Source organism: Barbus barbus, assembly GCF_936440315.1.
Source record: "Barbus barbus genome assembly, chromosome: 13".
Lineage (NCBI taxonomy): Eukaryota > Metazoa > Chordata > Actinopteri > Cypriniformes > Cyprinidae > Barbus > Barbus barbus.
This window is the reverse complement of record NC_136741.1, coordinates 26,702,380-26,722,243: the sequence shown is the minus strand read 5'-3', so window position 1 is coordinate 26,722,243 and position 19,864 is coordinate 26,702,380. Positions and strand designations below refer to the sequence as shown.

Genomic DNA, 19,864 nt, shown 5'->3' with positions numbered 1-19,864 from the left:
AATGTTTAAAGTGCAATAATATTTCACAATATTGATATTTGTACTGTTTTTAAAAGAAAAAAAGCAAACACATAGCATAAGATTGCTTTCAAAAACATTAAAAATCTTTCAGACTCCAAACTTTTGAACGGTATTGTAAATAATCACTTTTCAAATTGACAAATATATACACTTGGCATTCTACAAACACAAATGTATAATTTTTGACTAAATTTTATTTAAAGATTTTTCCTTTATTTCCGCCATAGGGAGGTGTTTAAAATAAATCAGAAATCGATTGGTTAAACACAATGAATTCTCCGTGGCAAATAGATGGAAACAATAAACTTTTAATTAACTAATTAATTCATAATTGTTCCTTCATTTTATTTTAGGCAGCACTCCCAGTCCTCCACAGAAAGGATTCTTTTGTAATTCATGCTTAATCGGTTGAAGTGTGTCACCAGATAATTCTGCGCTAGCGCTAAGATTCCCCCTCAAGGACCAACATCCAAGTTTAACTTTAGAAATGATCCTTTGTTGAGGAACGGAATTTTAATTTGATCCAAAAAGAAATCAAAGCTCCTCCAGGCATCAAGATCTCCCAATGAACTGCAAATTAAAGCACTTCAGTCACTTTGGCACTTTTCAGTGTGAGCTGACCCAGTGGCGGTCCATGAGGTGCCTTTTAGGCAGGCTTTAAATATATTTTTCGCAGAAATTCCGCCTCTCTTGTCTCCACTGACGGGCCCCCACTCAGCAGAACCTCAAAAAGTACTGCTCTGTTTGTCATTTTTGTCGTTTTATTATCTGAAGATGAACCATTGCTAGCTCTTCTCCAGGGACACCTATTCCCCTCATTTAACACCCAAGTGGTTTTTAATTGAACTCATCTGTGTCTCTGAGCAGCTCTGAGAGCCATTAGCACAAGGGCTTCTGGGAGCCAGGAGGACTGAAGTGTCCGTGTTTAGGGATGTCCTACAATGATGAGTGTCTCGATGGCATTGTGAGAGGTTGAATAAGATTAGCTCCGTCTTGGTGGTGTAGTTAAGCATTTATATGTTTCACTAAGAGTCTCATAATGCCAAGATGCTAATACAATCAGCTCTGCGTGTCTGCAGAGCCACACTAGGATTATAATGGCTGTGAATTTAGTTTCAACCTGATCCAAGTGAAATTGGATTGTAAACAAGTTACCTTAGCATGCATTTTTTAAATTTAATGTTTATTGTCTGTGGATTACGGACTTTGGATTAGGCTTTTGTTGTATTCCCCAACTACTAATAGTAAGCAAGGTTGTATAATGCAAAATAAGGTTTTTGTACACAGTTATCACACAAAATATATTGCAAATTAGTTATTTTTAATATCTCAATTGTTCAATTTGAGAGCAAATTGAGACTTTTAAATGGCAAATGTTTTATTATATTTGTTTTTGGGCCCCTAAAAGCATTAAATGGACTAATTTTTTCCTGTCTGCTGGCATTCATGTCACAGTTCAAGATGGACGCTAATGAATGGCATGGAAAGGCGTGCATCATTTTCCTGCAGTGCTAGAGTAATTCATCACATGGCATTTACAGCTGACCAAAATTTGATGGAAAAAAACAACAACTTAAACAACTGTTAAAGTACTAGAATTGCTAACACTAATTAAAATGACTTTTTTTTTTTTTTTTTACTTTATTTTACTTTCATAATCTCAGCAATTGTCTCACTTCTATCTGTTTTTAATTGTCCTACTTCATTTTATGAGAAACATTTGACATGAAGTTAATACTGAAATGAATATAGATCTGAAAAAGTCTCAGCGACCTCTGAGAAATATTTTTTTCCCCTCTGAGAACAGACATTGCGTAGAAACCTGCCTTAGAGGAATGAAATTCTGGGCTTCCCATACCAATTCCTTCCAGAGTCTGTAAACACCTTGATCCTGGGAACAGGAGGCAGGATGATCCCAGAATCAGTGGTTTTGGATGCTACATCAGATTCCCCTGAATCCCAGAGCAATAACTGCATTACAACAGGATGGTTTTACCACAACACCATCATGCTTTGGTAACTTTTGTAAACATAGAATTTTGAACAAGGCTTATATCCAACCCTATCCCTGTAACTCTGCTTTGGTTGTACATTATTCACATTTATAGCCATTTTTGAAGCTGTTTTCTGTCATATTGCCTTAAAACATTCTAACATTAAGGTTATTAAACAGCCTGCCTGCTTACGACACTCATGCTGTTGTAGTATTTTTGTAATATGGTGTTGGCAAATGCATTATAGTTGTGCAACATGTGGATGTATTGTCACAACAGGAGGTCATATTATCTTTCAGCAACTGTGACATTGTCATCTTACTATTTTACATTTTTTGCCTGCTTTTAGCAGTGTTTCTGACAGATACACTATAATATAATGGGAAATATTTGCAGCTGTATATTACGTTAGATATTTGGAGAATGAAGAAAGAGAAGCTTGTGTATGAAAGCGATAAACGCACAAAACCTCATGTTATTCTAAAGTATAACGCTTTTGAGGTAACATCTTAAGGTCACTTGAAGGTCTTAGATTTAGATTAATAAAAAAGTCATGAGATTTCACAGACTCGCTTCATGCGACCCTTCACTAGTCAGTCATTGGGCATTTTCAAGTATTGGAAAGAGCAGTTTGACATTTTGATAATTGGGGATTTCTGCAACAGTGTTTTGGACAAAAATGAAATTGTGCAATTTAATTATTAAAGATACAAAAAAGGCTTTTTTGCATGTCCTTTGGCTTGTAAATCTGAGGGGGCATGTGTGGTTTGAATGGGCACACACACACACACACACACACACTTAGCAGTGATTTCCTTCATTAGAGGCTGTTTCGTATGGCACGCTTGACTAGAATAAGGGAAGTTGTAGCAGATTGAGGAAGCTATCGGTCTTTTTCTTGTCTTCCCTGCTGCTTTTCTCATGAGCAGAACATATGAAGATTGAGAGAAAGAGTGTTTCGTTGCTGGTCATAGTCGTGTTTCTAAGGGTTCAGCTGATTTAATTGACTTCATCATGGCTAAGAGTATGTACAGGTTTCGCAGTCCAGCACTCGCTGCCATGCACCACCGCAGGCGCTTCAGTGATGTAAGTAGACTTAATGTATGAAATTGTGAGGAAAAATCAATAATAGTGAAATGTGTGAGTTTGTGTGTTTATATAGAAAGGCCAAGTGTAAGAGTGTAGACATTAGTGTAATGTGTGATTGTGTTTCTTTTTACTGTAATGTGTGCTGATGTTTTACTTTTGATTTCGTTTTTAATTATCATTATGGATGATGATTCTCATTTGATTTTTCCTCTCACGATGTAATTCAGTTATGAGAATCATGCTGTCTGATATCATCATTATGTATAAATACTTTACTGTTTGAATAATATATTAGTGTATTTACAAGAGAATGTTTTGTTGCATTATGGTAATGCAGATTTGGGAGAAAATTGTCATGACAATGTGAATATAAATTTCAGTTATTGACCTTGTTTCAAAGATAATTGTAGATCTGAATTATGATCATATATTGATCTGAGGGTTTTGAGTCATACATGCTTGCATAGGATCTGTACAGAGTGTACTGTGCACGTTTGTGATGCAATAGTTATAGAATGTCTTAGTTGAGAAAGAATTCTTACTCTTATATTAAGAAATGTCAAATACACTCCTTGGTTGATTCATAACAATTTGTGAAATGAGTTTAGGAAATAGCATTTCTGTCAAGTGTACATTAGCTGCATGTGAGAACCAAATGTCCCCACAATGATAGAAATGACCATAATGGGACCTCCCAAGAGTTAATCAAATAAAGAGACTAATTAATGTCTTAATTAAAATCTAAAAATGCACTAAGGTTTCCGCAAGAGGTAGGTTTAGGGATAGGCTTTGAGTTATAAAGATATTTAACTGGGTGTATTTTAAACGCTAGGCAATCTTATGTCCCAGGGGTTGATTTATATTAAAACTAACAGATTTTGTATATGAAGGTTGCATCAAAACTGCCTCAGCAAACTTATTTTCATGCCTTCGTTAATTATATTTGGTATTACCTATTTTTGTGTTCTATAGCCATGAAAATCCATCATAATAATATGAGTTGATGCATTTTAAAAACTGTAATAATCTAAAAATATATATTTTTAATAATAATAATTATCTATTTTTCATAGTAATTGTGTGAAGATATTTTATATCAACTTTTCAAAAACGGTTTGTTTTAAGAAAGCACCCGGTTAGATTGACATAAAAACAACAGAAGTAAATTGTAAGTATAAATGTGTGTGTGGTATTTGTGTTTGATGAATCAGCAAGCCATACGGAGTTCCAGTTTCAGTATAGCGTTTTGTTACATTGAAGTCATTTTAGGTAGTCTGAACTCTGTGAGTGTGTGTTATGTAAGTGCAAGTTCAAAACTCTGTACGTGTGATTTCTTGTTGAGAAAAAAAAGGTAACTTACTGGCAAGGATTTTGCACAGTCCTACCTGACTCTGCAGTCTTATCAGCATTAAACATTAAAAATGGTATACTGCATTCTGACAAACTAGTTTTTTTATCTTTTTAGTAGTGTTTGCCTTTGCAAAATTTGCTGCCAAGTTGTAAGTGCGTTGCTATGTGTTTGTAGGGGTGTTCTGATTGGCTGTGGTGTTGCTGTTAGGTTACAGGGGTGTTCTAATTTGATGTTGCTATGTGGTTGCCAGGTCATTGTTAGATGGTTGTAGGTATGTTCTGATTGGCTGTGGTGTTGCTGTGAGGTTGTTAGGACGTTGTTAGATGGTTGTAGGTATGTTCTGAGTGGCTGTTCTGTTGCTAAGAGGTTGCCGGGTGACTGTTGTGTTGCTACAATATGTTGTTATCCCACCTTCAAAATAAACTATGCATTTTTTTAGTTTTTTTTATCATCTGCCAGGGAAAACCCATTAACTTAGAAAGTGCAGGATGAGTTAAGTTCAATATTTAGGCTAATATGTGACCCTGGATCATAAGGGTCAATTGTTTTGAAATTGAGATTTATATTTATATCTGAAATATGTAAGCTTTCCATTTATGTATGGTTCGTTACGATAGGGCAATATTTGCCCGAGATTCAACTATTTGAAAATCTGGAATCTGAGGGTGCAAAAAAATCGAAATATTGAGAAAATCATCTTTAAAGTTGTCCAAATGAAATCCATAGCAATGCATATTACTAAATCAAAAATTAAGTTTTGATATATTTATTGTAGGAAATTTATTTAATATAATAAAGATTTTTGGCATAAAAGAAAAATCGATAATTTTGACCAATATGCTACAAATATACCCTTGCAACTTAAGACTGGTTTTGTGGTCCAGGGTCACATATTTAAATGCAAAGCATGGCAAACATGCTAATAAGCAGGCAGTGATTTCTGAACAACGTTCCCTTTAATTCATATACGTTCTTATGCTGGTTTATTTTGAGCTGTGGGCTCAATGATATGACACCGCAGCTGTAGCTAGTCAGGTCACATCCTTCATATGCACAGCTGCTCTGTCTCCATGTTAAATTATGCTGTTTCACAGTCTTCATCTCCCATTGAGATGAACCGTATGATAGGGAGGAAGGACATCTGGTAGTCTGATGCACTGTTGATCGTAGGATCAAGGGAGCTCCGTCCATTACTGCAAAGCCACTGTCACTGAAAGAGCTGAGAGTCGTTCTCATGTCAAGTGGATTCGCAGACTCAGATCTCTTTCTCATTGTGTTCATCCTCTTCCCCCTCTTTTATCTGTTCCTCCTGTTTCTCAGACATCAGATATATTTGCAATGATAGAGCGAATGCAGGTGAGAAGCCCACATTTTCATCCGGTTTTGTATTTGCTTTTCCTGCAATCTCTTGCTTTTTATGACCTCTGATCTTTTTTTAACCTGCGATATGGTGACACATTCCCAGTCTTTGCTTATTATTACTGTCATCTCTATTCTGAGGTTTTCTCTTAATGCATCACTCATTCACTTTAAAATGTATATATGTAGCTTGAGCTCTTCTGTCATTAAACTCTTGAAAACATTGTTAGAAATATAGTCTACACAAATATGCAAATACTTGGTCAGCACATTTTAATGTCTGTCGAAAACTGGTGATCCATCATAATTTGAGCATAAAGAGCATTTTATGCCTCGGACTTTTTCAAATTAAACTATTATGAAGTAGTAGCTTTTAAAAATAAATAAATATGCATTTCTTACTTGTTTTATGTTTGATTTTCCAAACATCCAAAAGTCATGTTTTTTAAGTCCCAGGTCAAGATTTTCAGTCCCATAATATCTAACGTACCTTATTGCTTATGGGCTGTAACAAACCTAAAGGGGGCAATAGAATTTCTTTTTAAATATCTGTTATTTAATTATATATTAATTTATATTAAATTAATTTTAAGTATATTTATGCCAACGTATTATTCCATTATTGCTTTAGGAGTTTGAATACTTGCATAGAATATGCTTCAGGCCCAAGTGTCTCGTTGTCCATGTTATACATTTTTGAAATTTCCAGTTATTAACAAATGCTGAATTTTAATTTCTGGTATGTACTGTTCTATTAATGTATATGAATACTGTTAATTCAATTTGATTTATGTTTTTAAATGAACTGAATGTATTGAACGTCCTCTCCTTTCTTGTGAACACAGAGCAGTAGAATGGACGAGCAGAGGTGCAGTCTTCCACCTCCTCTCAAAGTAAGTGTGTATATTTAGAGCCACACAAATAAGCATCAAGTGTTATAGTCATTACCATCTGTTGCTTTTTGCAATGTTGCTTTTGTAAAAGGCGGATGTTTTCATATTAACCTTCATTCTCATAGCTTTAATGTTCAGAAAAGCTCTGCTGCTTTAAAATGTTGACATTTTAATGCATCAAGGGGGCTCTTTTGACATGAAGGCTGGTTCAAAAGGTTGGCAGCATAATTATTGCCTATTAAAATACCTTTTTGCCAAATTGTAAGGCAAAATGCATTGCATGTAGCTTAGTGTGGATGTCTAAAATGTTGGAAGTCTTATTTAAAATACAGGTATTGTTTAAAAAAAAGTGTTTAAATGAGCAAATCTCTTTCAGCGTCTTGAGCCATAAGTATTGCATTAAAAATAGTTCAACTTTTGTCATGCTGTAGGTCAGTGTTAATTTTAATTTACTGCTCCTATCAGAGGAACAATTTGCTTATTAAAGGAAACGTGTCTAGCTTATAGATGTAGTATTTGAAAATGAAAGTATTTGTGTATTTTCTGTTTAGTTTTGCTCTCTGTCGAGTTGTTTGTTGTGCAAGAACATGTCCTTAGGCTGCACTCATACTTACAATATAATGCTTTATACTTTCATGAGTTTATGAAGGCGAATCACATTCAACTCAAAATATAAATGTATTTACTGGAATCTATATAGAAGTACTTTGTTATAGTTCTGTGCGTTTAAGGTCAGCATAAAACACCCGAACATGTGATCTGATGCTCTCACCGCAGGCCTTGTGAATATCGTATAGTTCAGGGTTTGGAATCACGAGTCTCCACAGATCTCTTTATGCACCTTCATATTTCCTTTATCTGCAGCTTTAAGTGACTCGAATGAGAGGCTCACAATATCTACATCTCTAATCTCTTTCTATTCCTCCCACAGACAGAGGAAGATTACATTCCATATCCCAGCGTCCACGAGGTTGCAAACTTGTCTGGCTTTTTTATATGTAAATATGAATGTGTTTTCTTGTAAAAATACTGGTTGTAAAATTGCTGTTTTTGTGGGCTGGCAGGTATTGGGTCGTACAGGCCCTTTACCGCTCATTCTTCTACCCCAGTTTGGGGGTTACTGGATTGAAGGGACCAATCATGATTTAGGCTCCTCCTCCACACCAGAAGAACCGCCCACTTGTCCCACATCACAGGATAAACTGGAGACAAGCAGCATAGCCAAGATCTACAGGAAACACTTCCTGGGCAAGGTGAGATTCTGAGTTGACAAAGTTATATCTAATTATTCATTAGCAATGAAAGCAGGTTTACCAAAGCTAAATTAACTGTGTGAGATATGACTGTATACATATGATCACATTCAATTCTAAAGTAATACATGGAAGGACCATAAAAGGATCCTAAAAGTGGTGATATATGGAAAATGTAATATGCAGGTTATTTAAAAAAATTAAAAATAAACAATCACAATGTGCAATCTGGAATTTTATATAGTAAAATAACCTAAAGTCAGATATAATATATTGGCCTCAGTTATAGTCACTGATAAATTATGCATATTTGTGGAGAAAATTAATTTTGTTGTTTCCTTTTCCTTTTTAAAGTGACCTTGAGGCCCTATTTAAAAATAAATAATAGTCATTATTATTATTATTATTATTAAAGGAGTTAGATTTTGCTATTTTGCTTATCCATGCTTTACCTGCCGTATTAACTGTGTTGAGATATAGTTTACAATGAAGTTGATCAAAATCACATTAGGACTGTTTTCTCACTAATTAACAAATTGATGGATAATTATTTTTAGAGCTGGAGTAGTGTTTGGGTTTTGTCTCATTATTGCCGTTATAGTCATCATCTCACAGTAATATTCTTTGGGCTTGCTGTCTCTCAAGGTCAGAGCTTTTAGGAATCTGTGATAATGTAAAGAGTCTTTCAAAGGCTTTATGCATTTATAACTCTTCCCACAGGAGCACTTTAATTATTACTCAGTGGACAGCGCTCTGGGCCACCTGGTCTTCTCTGTGAAGTATGATGTGATTGGAGACCAGGAGCACCTTCGACTTTTGCTTAGGTACTTTTTAGACACACACTCTTGACTATTCCCAGATTTGCTTTGATGTTTTGAATTCATCCTTCTAATACTTTTCTTACAGCTGCTTCTGAAATACCTTAGGAGATATAAAAGTAAATTGTTGATATACAGTATTGTAAAAGTATAGAGTCTGAAATGAAAAGATATTCTCAGTTTAGTTCTGAATGGTGCACAACTCTGTCGCAGACACTTTTCTTTTTAAAGAAACATTCACGTCCACTCTCTCCTGCCACATACTCTCTCATTGTTCATTTTCGAAGATGTTCTGACTTAAGTGCTCAAAATAGGCAGCAGAAACACAAGGTCGCATCTATTCTTTATAACCCAAAGCCTGTCTCGAGGCCCTTTAATGATGGGAATGGGAACAAGAGGCAGTGTACATGTCAGAGAGAAGTTCATCTATAAAGCCTCTCTTTTATACAGGAAGCTCTTCAGGGACTCTTTGAATGTTTTATATATAGGCTGTAAGATAATAGACAAGGGCACCTGTGAATACTGGAGTGATTCACATGGCTATTTTATGATAGTTGAACTAACATTCATCTCTCTCTCTGTCTCTCTCTCTCACTCTCTCTTTGTCTGTTCTGCAAAATATAAAATTTACATTAATGCATTTAGCAGACACTTTCATCCAAAGTGATTTACAATAGAGAAGCATAAGCAATTAGTCTCAGATGAATTAGCAGAGAATGTGTTTGTGAAGTACAGTTGGGTAGTTTGATTATAGTATTATTATAATAGTTTGTAATGCTGGAGGTAACTGTGAATCTTCTGCCTTTTAATTGTAGGTCAAGGTTTAAAACCTACCATGATGTGATACCAATTTCTTGTCTGACCGAGTTCCCCAATGTTGTGCAGATGGCGAAGGTAGGACATTAACATAAATAGTTTAGCAGAGAAGAATTTTGCATGGCTGTCATTGGTTAAAAAAAAAAGAATTCAGTCAACTGCATGACATGTAGATGAATTCAATTAAAATGTTTATATAAAAATATAAATATATCAATTAAAATATATATTGCAGTTATAATTATACATTCAATTAATTTAATTGACTTTGAAGTTCTTTTATTAATTTATCCCCATGACATTTTTTTTATCATTTTATTTTTCTAATTAATTTGAACTGAATTAAGATGTTAAATTGACAGCCTTAGTAATCAGATAAAATAATGTGATTAGAAAAATGTAAATTAGATTAATCACAATTTTTTTTTTCAAGCTTGTCTGTGAAGAGGTGAATGTGGACCGATTTTATCCCATCTTATACCCAAAGGTAAGCTGGGACAGAAACATCTAAAAACGAACGAACCAATCATGTAGCTTTCTTTCACTGCCCCTCAAATGTTATATGTTTTAAGGCATCCAGACTTATTGTGACATTTGATGAGCACGTCATCAGCAACAACTTCAAGTTTGGAGTCATCTACCAGAAATTTGCACAGGTTAGATCACCTTTAAGTGTTTTTATTCCTTGATTGCTTAATTTATATTATTTGTAGGTTTGTGAACTGAAAATGTTCTCTGTTCTACAGACATCAGAAGAGGAGCTTTTCGGAAACAATGAGGAAAGTCCAGCTTTTGTTGAGTTTCTGGAGTTCTTGGGAGAGAAGATTGAACTTCATGATTTTAAAGGGTATAGACCTGCAGTGTTTAACGTGAACAGTACCCAATTAGGACTTTTTCCTGGTCCTGGAACAACATTCTTATTAATAAATCAGGCTTCAGTAGCAAAGTTATCTTATTATATTATAAATTTCCTTTGATTTAGGTCTAGGTCAGAGTTAAATGTTGAGTAATGGCTGTGGTTGTTTGATTAGAATGTTGTCCCAGGCCCAGCACAGGGTTGTTTGTACAGCTGAGTTTGAAAATATTAATGAAATAATTCAAAGCTTTTTGACCTTCTTTTGTAATACAGCTTTCGTGGTGGCCTGGATGTGACACATGGTCAGACAGGAGCTGAGTCAGTCTACCACAACTTCCACAACAAAGAGATAATGTTCCACGTGTCCACTAAGCTGCCATACACTGAAGGTGATTCCCAGCAGGTAAGACTGGTTTAATTTTAATTTTAATTTTGCTTTTGGTTTTATTTTGTTCTTATTTATTTGGCTTTGTTTTACTTTGTTTTTGTTTTGTTCTGTTTTATATTTGATTTATTTTTGGTTTGGTTTGATTTGATTCGTTTGATTCTGTTTTGATTCACAATCAGTGAAGAAAATATTTTCAAAAATTCAATTTGTTTTTCATTTAGATTCCTCATATTTTAGTTTCCTATTCTTAGCTAAATTAACTTTTGGGCACATTTAGGACCAACCAGTAACATTCTGGGATATTGTTTTATGTCACAGTTAGTGTTAGCAGCCCCCCAGAGATGCTTGGCCACTGTGTTATGCACTGACCAACAGCATGCTCTGTTAATTAACAGAAGGATTAAGGACTGATCCTGGAAAGCTATCTGTTGTCATGCACGCTTTACTTTGCTCAGAGAGAGAACATCAGCTAGGGGTTTCAGCACAGACTGGCCACTAAAACACACCCTTTGCAATATGGTACCTCAGAGGCCAGAGATAACATATGGGTACAGACTCATCACCTGCTGCTATTTATCGCTATTGTATGTGAAATGCGATGTTATATGAGAGCGACAGTATAGTGATATGCTAATGGCCTCCAGACTGGCACCGACAAATGTGTTTTTGCCTTAAAATGATTTGTTTCTATCTAAAAACATAGTTTTGAATGTGATGTTTGCCACAGGGCTGCAAACATGCTTCGATATGTCTTATTAATTTCCTGAACACTTTGATGATAAACACAAGCAGTTTTCTTTTGAACTTGTAAATGTCTGTGAAATATTTTTCTGTTATGACAGCACTCTCTAATAAGTATTTATGAGCAAACTGTGAAGACGAGCAAACAAACAGTTCAGCTGAGGAAAGCTAATCGGATAAATCTTTGAAGGTTTATAGGAGATCAAATTGACACCCTGCAGAATGCTAATAGTGTTTTGTTTCAATGTTAAATCAAGTATGAATGTAATTATTGTTTCGAAATTTAGGGCTTTGACATCACTGGTGCAATAAAACACAAATCAGTTTGTAATATCATGTATAATATTATGATCCAATATTGTTATTTTGTAGGACACTTCATAAATAATCTTCGTCAGTATAAGAGTGAATCTCACAAAACCTATCAGGAGCATAAAAAGCAAACCAAGACATTTCACCTCAAAATCAAATGGAAAAACTGTATACAACAATAAGGAATATGTTCATAAAACAACATAAAAAATCCTAAAAATATGCCTAATTTATTAATGCAGAATTTGATTGATTTTCTTTGTGAGACTTTCCAATTGTTATCTGGTGTCTTGGTAAAACTTTATTTTATTTTCACACAATCAATAAACAAATATATGAAAAGTATGAAGATGTGTGGGCCTACTCATTACTACATAAACAAATGTTTAGGAATTAACAAAATGTTTTAGTTATGAGAAGGCCCACACAGTTTATATAGAAAATAAGGTCACACTTAGAACAAGCCTTTGTTTGGGCATATTACCAGTCAGAGCCAAAATGAAAATAATTGTAGTGCAACAATATGTGGCGTGCTTTATATACATGAATGTAGAATAATGTACCTCACAAACTGGCATAACAGTGTTGGCTCTGTTCAAAAATAAATGTACAAATATCAATTTTTCAAACACATGGTCTATTTTAGTTTTCAGTTCAGGTTTCGGTTCTGGTCAGTCTGTTCGAAGAAGTGAATCTTAAATCAGTTGTGCAGACCTTACGGGCAGCTTCCTCTTATTCACAGTTTTGTTCTCTTGGTATGATTTAATTTCAGCTCCAGAGGAAGAGGCATATAGGAAATGACATTGTGGCTATTGTGTTCCAAGAAGAAAATACACCATTTGTACCCGATATGATTGCATCAAATTTCCTTCACGCTTATGTAGTGGTTCAAGTGGAGAACGCCTGCACTGATAACGTCCTCTATAAGGTAATTAACCTTGTTTGAATTTTTCAAAATGAAGCTGAAGCCATGGATTTATGTGAATAGTGTATTTCTAATAGGAATGCTTCACATACTTGATTACATACAATGATTGACTCAGTTCTAAAGTAGTTGTTTTCTCTATACATTGGTGTTTGCCAATATAGTAAAACAATGTGACTTTTTTTGGAAGCTTTCCTGATATCCCTCATAATTTCTTTTGTGATATTGCAGGCATCTGTGACAGCAAGAGATGATGTGCCTTTCTTTGGACCAGCCCTCCCAGACCCAGCCGTCTTTAAAAAGGTACATCTTTTCAGCTTGTATTCATGTAATGTGACTAGATCCACATGGAATCTTTGCCCCGGAACTTAGAATTGGAACAGCTGTTTTTACAAAATTCTACACATCCTTCAACCTTTTATGAAATATTTGGCTTATTAATTATTCTTTCAGATGCTAATAAGTGCAAACAAGTATTTTTAGTTCAGCCTCACTTTACTGAAATACTTTCTGGATTTTAAAAATCCTTAAAAATCAGCGCACAATATGTGGAAAAACTCAATTTCACCCGAGTATGGCTGTGACTACAGGAATATCTCATTTGTATTTTAATTATGCGTAAATGAATTGGTAAAGCCTTTTATAAAATGCTGACATGCGATTATGAATAAATGTAGTTGTAATAAAAAATAAATAAATAAATCAATTTAAACAATTTCACTGCCAGTATAGTTTGTTGACAAGTAGTTCGCCCAAAAATGAAATTTTGCTGAAAATTTATTCAACCTCAGGCCATCCAAGATGTAGATGAGTTTGTTTCTTCATCCGAACAGATTTGGAAAAATTGTGCATCACATCACTTGCTCACCAACGGATCAGCAGTGAATGGGTGCCGTCAAAATGAGAGTTCAAACAGTTGATAAAAACGCTTCACAAATCATTAATTGATAGACTGAGGTCTATTATTATGGATTATTGTGATGTTTTTATCAGCTGTTTGGACTCTCGTTCTAACGGCACCCATTCACTTCAGAGGATCCATTAGTGAACAAGTGATGTATTGCTAAATTTCTCCAAATCTATTCCCATGAAGAAACAATCTACAACTTGGTCAGAGGGTCTTTCAGCAAATATTAATTTTTAAGTGAGGTATTGCTTTAATCGTAAGTGATATGAATGAATTAATAAATAATTGAACTAATATATAATTCACCTACAATTTTATCTAAAAAATCCAATTTAGGAATTGTTCTTTGTATAAATCCAATTTAATCTGTGCATTGCATTTGTGTAGAGTCCAGAGTTTCATGAGTTCCTCTTGACCAAACTGATCAATGCTGAATATTCCTGCTATAAAGCAGAGAAGTTTGCCAAGCTGGAGGTGAGAAGGGCATACATGTTTGTGTTTATATTTGTGTGGGAGCATCTTCATGCATACTACTGTATATTAAAAGTCTTTGTTCTCCAGGAGAGGACTCGTTCTGCTCTGCTGGAGACTTTATATGAGGAGCTGCACATGAACAGCCAGTCCATGATGGGAATGGGAGGAGACGATGACAAACTGGAGAATGGAGGAGGAGGCGGCGGCGGGTTCTTTGAGTCTTTCAAGGTAAAAATCCATTTGAATCTCTTTAACTAGTATTAAGGGTTTGAATTTGCTTATTTAATTATTGACAAAATGATGCTTATGTATATCAAAAGAGTTCATAATTTGCATACTGTTCATCCTATATGTGAGATTAGAATTGTTGCATCCCATATTGTAGTATGATAAAATTAGTGTGATATTGAAGTATAATTAATGCAGTATACATTGTAAAATATATGTCAAAAAATCTGGGGTATTATTAAATTAGGGATAAGTATTTTTTTAAGTTTTTAAAAGTCTGTTATGCTCACCATTAATCAAAGGCATTATGCATTAACATTGTTTACTATTTGAATATATATTCATTTCATTTCATTTAGTCATTTTGCAGACGCTTTTATCCAAAGTGACTTACTTAATCAAAATCAACAAGAGAGCAATTTTACACAAGTGTAAATATATATATATATATATATATATATATATATATATTTAAAAAATGTCATTTATTCCTGCTATACAAAGCTGAATTTTCAGCAGCAGATTTGGTGTTAAAGAAAAAGAAATATTATTGAATACAGGTGTGCTGCTTAATTTTTTAAGGATTCTTTGATAAATAGAAAGTAATGCAGACAATGAAAACAGTATTAATTTGAAATAATGTCATTACTGTCACTTTGATCAATTTAATTCATTATTGCCAAATAAAATGCATTCATTTTGTGCAAAAAACTGACCTCAGCCTTTTAAACTGTATTTAAAACAGGTTGCATTATAGACCAATTAAATGTTTCAAACAGCAGTATGCTACAGTTTTTATATAATTTTGTGCAAAACATCTTACCCACATCAATTAATTAATTTTAAAAAGTGCAGTAGAAGTGAAGTACATTGCATTATGGGATACACTCACATTTTGGCAAATGTAGAAAGTCACCTGGTGTTCTTTGCATATTGAAATTGTTTTGTACCTCTGACAACCTGAGCTAATTGGAAGTATGTAGTATGCTAGTCAAATCATACCCACTTTCTTTGTCCTTTACTCTCTCAAGCCCTCATATAAGCAGTTGTAGTGCCCTCTAGTGTTAGCTTGTAGTGATGCAATGCATTGTTTTTCTCTTTCCAGCGCGTAATCCGCAATAGAAGTCAGTCTATGGATGCCATGGGCCTCAGCAACAAGAAGCCACACACTGTCTCCACCAGCCACAGCGGAAGCTTTACACACAACCCCCCAGACACCCCCAAAACACCTGGCATTGTGAGTATGAATGGCCTTGTGGAGGACCTTAAATTGTTAAAAAGACACATCGACTTTACAAGAAATAAATGCAGGCTGTCATGAGAAGCCCCCAAACAGTGTGGCAGCTTTCGTTTGTGCCCGTCTTCATGCCCTCTGACCCCTCAGCCCAGCAGAGTCGCAGCTGGCATGCGTCGTGCCCTGCGAGCGGGTTTGACCTTTGAGTGCTTGTGTCATCATGGCACATCTGTGAGGCTTGTGCTGATGGTAGACCACGTCTTCTCCTGCCATTTCTGATCTTCATCATTTCACCATTACAAAAGAAAAAAACTGATGTGTAATCAGCTCTTATGATCTGTTTGGATGGTGGTCGGTGGAACAGATGGGGCTCTCCACAAGTGACCGTCCCATCTCCATTGCTATGACAACGGGTGCAACAGCAATAACTGAGAGAGCCTCTCATGACGGGCTGACATAACAGCCTATTAGCCATCCTAATGTACTAATGTGTCTGCAACAACTGTCCCAGAGAACCAGATAATTATCAAACGTGTGTGTAATAATACTATAAACTTTGTTAAACAGAGATTTTTCCATCTGGACCTGTTTTCAAGGTCATCTAGGCTGCACTGCAATGCTTCTTCTAGATTTATCGGCCGCTTTTGATCCTGTAGACCACTCCTCACTATTATCTAGATTGGAGTTTTGGGTAGGTCTTAAAGCTAACGTCCTGAAATGGTTTCAGTCATACCTGTCTGACAGAAAGTTTTTAGTGAAGCTGGGTAATTTTACCTCTTCCCCTGCACCTCTGACCTGTGAGATCTATTTACCAATCAAAAGAAACAATTCCACTGCGATTACTTCTCTTCTGCAATGTCTAGAGGAGGTTAAATCATGGCTAGCCCAACATTTCCTCTTCCTAAATGAAGACAAGACCGAGGTAATTGTTTTCGGTCCCAAGGAGTGGTATAATGTGGTATAATCTTGCTCCTCTGTAAAGCACTTTGGTCAGCCTGGTGGCTGTTGTAAATGTACTATACAAATAAAATGAATTTGAACTTGAACTTAATGCACAAATCTGAAGACCAAATTAAATCACTCATCAAGCTCTGATGATGTTGAATGGCTTGTCCATTCTGTTATGCTGTTCCATAGCTGATATAATATTTGATGTCTTGTGTTTAATCATAAATAATAAAGAAAGAAAGAAAGTGCATGAATAGAAGATATTATGTAGCGGCTAATAATCTGAATCAAAATGTGACCCAAATGTGATTTCTCTGCAGTCCTTGATTATCCCTGGAAAAAGCCCAACCCGTAAGAAATCTGGTCCATTCAGTTCCAGGAGGAGCAGTGCCATTGGGATTGAGAACATACAAGAAGTTCAGGAGAGAAGGTGAGGAGAAAAAAAGGAAAACAAACTGTGGTATTAATTTATTCAAAAATTCATGAAAACACTATTCATACAAACATTGACTTGAAAAGACTTTTCCTATGAAGATTTATTTTCATGTTTTTGTATGTCTTTGAAAAATGTCAAGGTGGATATTCTGTCTTAATACAAAGAACAAAAACCCTTTTAGCATAATTGATTAGTTGTTAGAAGTCATTTTGTTGTCATGTGGCTAGAAAACCATAAAGGAAATATAACAAAGATTAGAATCTACAGTGTATTAAGTGTGTAATGACAAATAAGTATCTTTTTATGTCAGGTTTATTAAACATGAAAAATGCAGTTTTGAGAACAATAATTAAGATGAGTTAATCATTGTGTTCTAGCAGTCGAGAGGTGTCCCCTAGTCCACAGAGGACGTCTGACGGTGGACACACTACTCAGGACTTCAGATTAGACAACTCATCCAGTCAGAGCTCACCTGAGATGCAAATCACTAAGTTTGGGTGAGCAGTGCACCAATGAAAACACTGACTGTTTGCTGTATGGATGGCCAGTGTTTTCATACATATTTCATATAATCTGATCTTTACATTTCAGGAAAGGTGTCTTGTTTTCTCTTTTTAATTTATATTAGATTAGATTTTGTGATATTTTTTGGAAGAAGTCTCTTATGCTCACCAAGTCGTATCATAAATACAGCAAAAACGGTAATATTGTTGTGTGACATATTATAATGATTTAAAATAGCAGTTTTCTATGTTAATTTATTACTGTGATGGCAAAGCTGAAATTTCAGCATCATTACTCCAGTCTTTAGTGTCATGTGATCCTTCAGAAATCATATTGTTATGCCGATTTGCCACTCAAGAATCATTTCTTATTATCAATGTTGAAAACAGTAGTGCTGCTTAATATTTTTCCACATATATTTTGCCCCCAAAGAAATTCCACAATCATTTGAAATAGATTTTTTTGTAACCTTGTACAAATCTGTCACTTTTGATCAATTGGTTCATTTCTTTAAAAAAAAAAAAAAAAGAAGCATCATACCATGTGCATCAAAATCATATTTTCTTTAAAATTCAATACCACTGCACTGTTACTAGTAATACATTGGTTTCTTAATTTTTTGTCTATTATCTATATACTGTATGTATAATCCTCAAAGTTGAATAACATGTTCATGTGTAGTAAGTAAATACCCTGAGGTTAGGTGGCTTGTTCAAAGGGAACAATACGTAGTTGCTCACGGGCCGCTCCTTGTTACGTTCAAACTTTTTATAAAACCACTCCCAGCAGCAAATAATATTTGATATTTTCTGTATCATATTTGAGTTCCAATGTTACTAGTTTGTCAATGAGTCATTAGTAATACAACAAATTTGAACTTCTCTGAATGTGTTGAGTAATTACACCTGCGATCACTAAACATGACATAACATACTCCATTATCATTCTGCAATAGCAAAATACAGCCCAAACAACACCTTTTAATCACATGGACAGAGCAGCTCGTGCAAATAATCAATTTTCCAGGTGCAAAGGTCAATAAGTGAGCAGTTTTGAATTTTAATGTGCAGCTGATGTGGGATACAGTAATTGAAATATGTGTGAATTCAAAAGTGAATCAAGTATACCTCAATCAATTTTACAAATATTAATGCATCTATATCTTTGACCGTATGCATTTAATGGTGGTTAGTTAAAGGAGTGGTTCACCCAAAAATGACACATTTACTTACCCTCAGCCCTTTATAGATGTTTATGAGTTTGTTTTGAGACAGATTTGAAGAAGCTTTCAGTACATTAATGTTTTTAGGTGAACAGTTTTAGTCTTTCAGGTATATTTGACCCCATATGTGTGCATATGTATGTGTTTGTAGTTCGGCCCTGTGCTGTCGAGCTCCCTCAATCCCAGAGTCTCAGGATCTGTCTCGCTCCTCGTCCAATGCCAGTAGCTTCACCAGCGTGGTGGAGGAGAACGAGCAGGAACATGAAGTGACAGAGGACTATGACACGGGACTGGTGCGGTCACACACACCTATGATTCATCTTTGATCAATACATGACTCATATTTTACTTCAACGATAGGTACATTCATTGTGATCAAAATATTGTCACTGGGTAAAATTCTAATCTATTCATACAAACTGACAGGCAGAGAAAACCACCTGTCTTTTAAACGCCCAAACTATTCACAGGAAAATGCATACAGGCGTAATGGAATTTACATTTAATTGTTTGAACAGAAGTATTAGTACACGTATATGACTTGGCAAGACTGACTGGTTCTGTTGTTTGCATGTGCTTTTCATGTTTCTGACTTCAGGAGAGTCTATCTTCAGCTGGTACGCCTCACAAACGAGATTCGTTTACATATAGTGGCGTGTGGTTTGAAGACGGCCCTGCTACTACTAGTCAGAGCAGTTCACACGGTGAGACAGAACAAACATTTCACCTCCCAAAAACCCAAGCCAATATCTGTTTTATTAAAAGGATTACGTCATGATAATTTATGAATTTGACTGTTAGATTTTCATGCATAGGAAAATATTGGAGAGCTATTTTTGTTTAACCTGTTGCACCCATAATTTGCAACTGCATTGTGCAGCTGTACTTCAGTCTGTGTTGTATGAGCAAATATTGTATCATAAAGACTAAGGAAAGGAGGACACTGCAGAATATACATTCATGATGAAATTATAGACAAGGCCCAGATTAGAGCCAGGGTTATTTTTTTTTTAAATACCACTGTTTTAGCATTTATTAATATATTGAATTAGCTTTTATTTTAATGTATGGAGTTTTCATTTTAATTGTTTCAGT

At 35.1% G+C, this 19,864-nt stretch overlaps 1 protein-coding gene across 4 annotated transcripts in view; it reads left to right on the top strand.

Moving 5' to 3' along the window:
- LOC306879316 (rap1 GTPase-activating protein 1-like) overlaps window positions 1-19,864 on the top strand; it is a 73,520-nt gene that overhangs the window by 50,772 nt on the left and 2,884 nt on the right. For 2 of the 4 annotated variants that reach the window (XM_079432146.1, XM_079432144.1), the window contains exons 4-21: window positions 6,660-6,707; window positions 7,639-7,677; window positions 7,772-7,960; window positions 8,681-8,784; window positions 9,594-9,672; window positions 10,028-10,081; window positions 10,167-10,250; window positions 10,341-10,441; window positions 10,724-10,853; window positions 12,664-12,819; window positions 13,048-13,119; window positions 14,111-14,197; window positions 14,285-14,425; window positions 15,531-15,662; window positions 16,928-17,037; window positions 17,421-17,540; window positions 18,921-19,062; window positions 19,368-19,473. In XM_079432146.1, coding sequence (XP_079288272.1) covers window positions 6,669-6,707; window positions 7,639-7,677; window positions 7,772-7,960; window positions 8,681-8,784; window positions 9,594-9,672; window positions 10,028-10,081; window positions 10,167-10,250; window positions 10,341-10,441; window positions 10,724-10,853; window positions 12,664-12,819; window positions 13,048-13,119; window positions 14,111-14,197; window positions 14,285-14,425; window positions 15,531-15,662; window positions 16,928-17,037; window positions 17,421-17,540; window positions 18,921-19,062; window positions 19,368-19,473 — 1,885 coding nt within the window. In that variant the 5' untranslated portion in view covers window positions 6,660-6,668. Of the gene's footprint in view, window positions 1-2,964; window positions 3,102-5,775; window positions 5,812-6,659; window positions 6,708-7,638; window positions 7,678-7,771; window positions 7,961-8,680; window positions 8,785-9,593; window positions 9,673-10,027; window positions 10,082-10,166; window positions 10,251-10,340; window positions 10,442-10,723; window positions 10,854-12,663; window positions 12,820-13,047; window positions 13,120-14,110; window positions 14,198-14,284; window positions 14,426-15,530; window positions 15,663-16,927; window positions 17,038-17,420; window positions 17,541-18,920; window positions 19,063-19,367; window positions 19,474-19,864 lie in introns of those variants that run through there. The other 2 variants (XM_079432145.1, XM_079432147.1) reach the window with 2 other exon arrangements.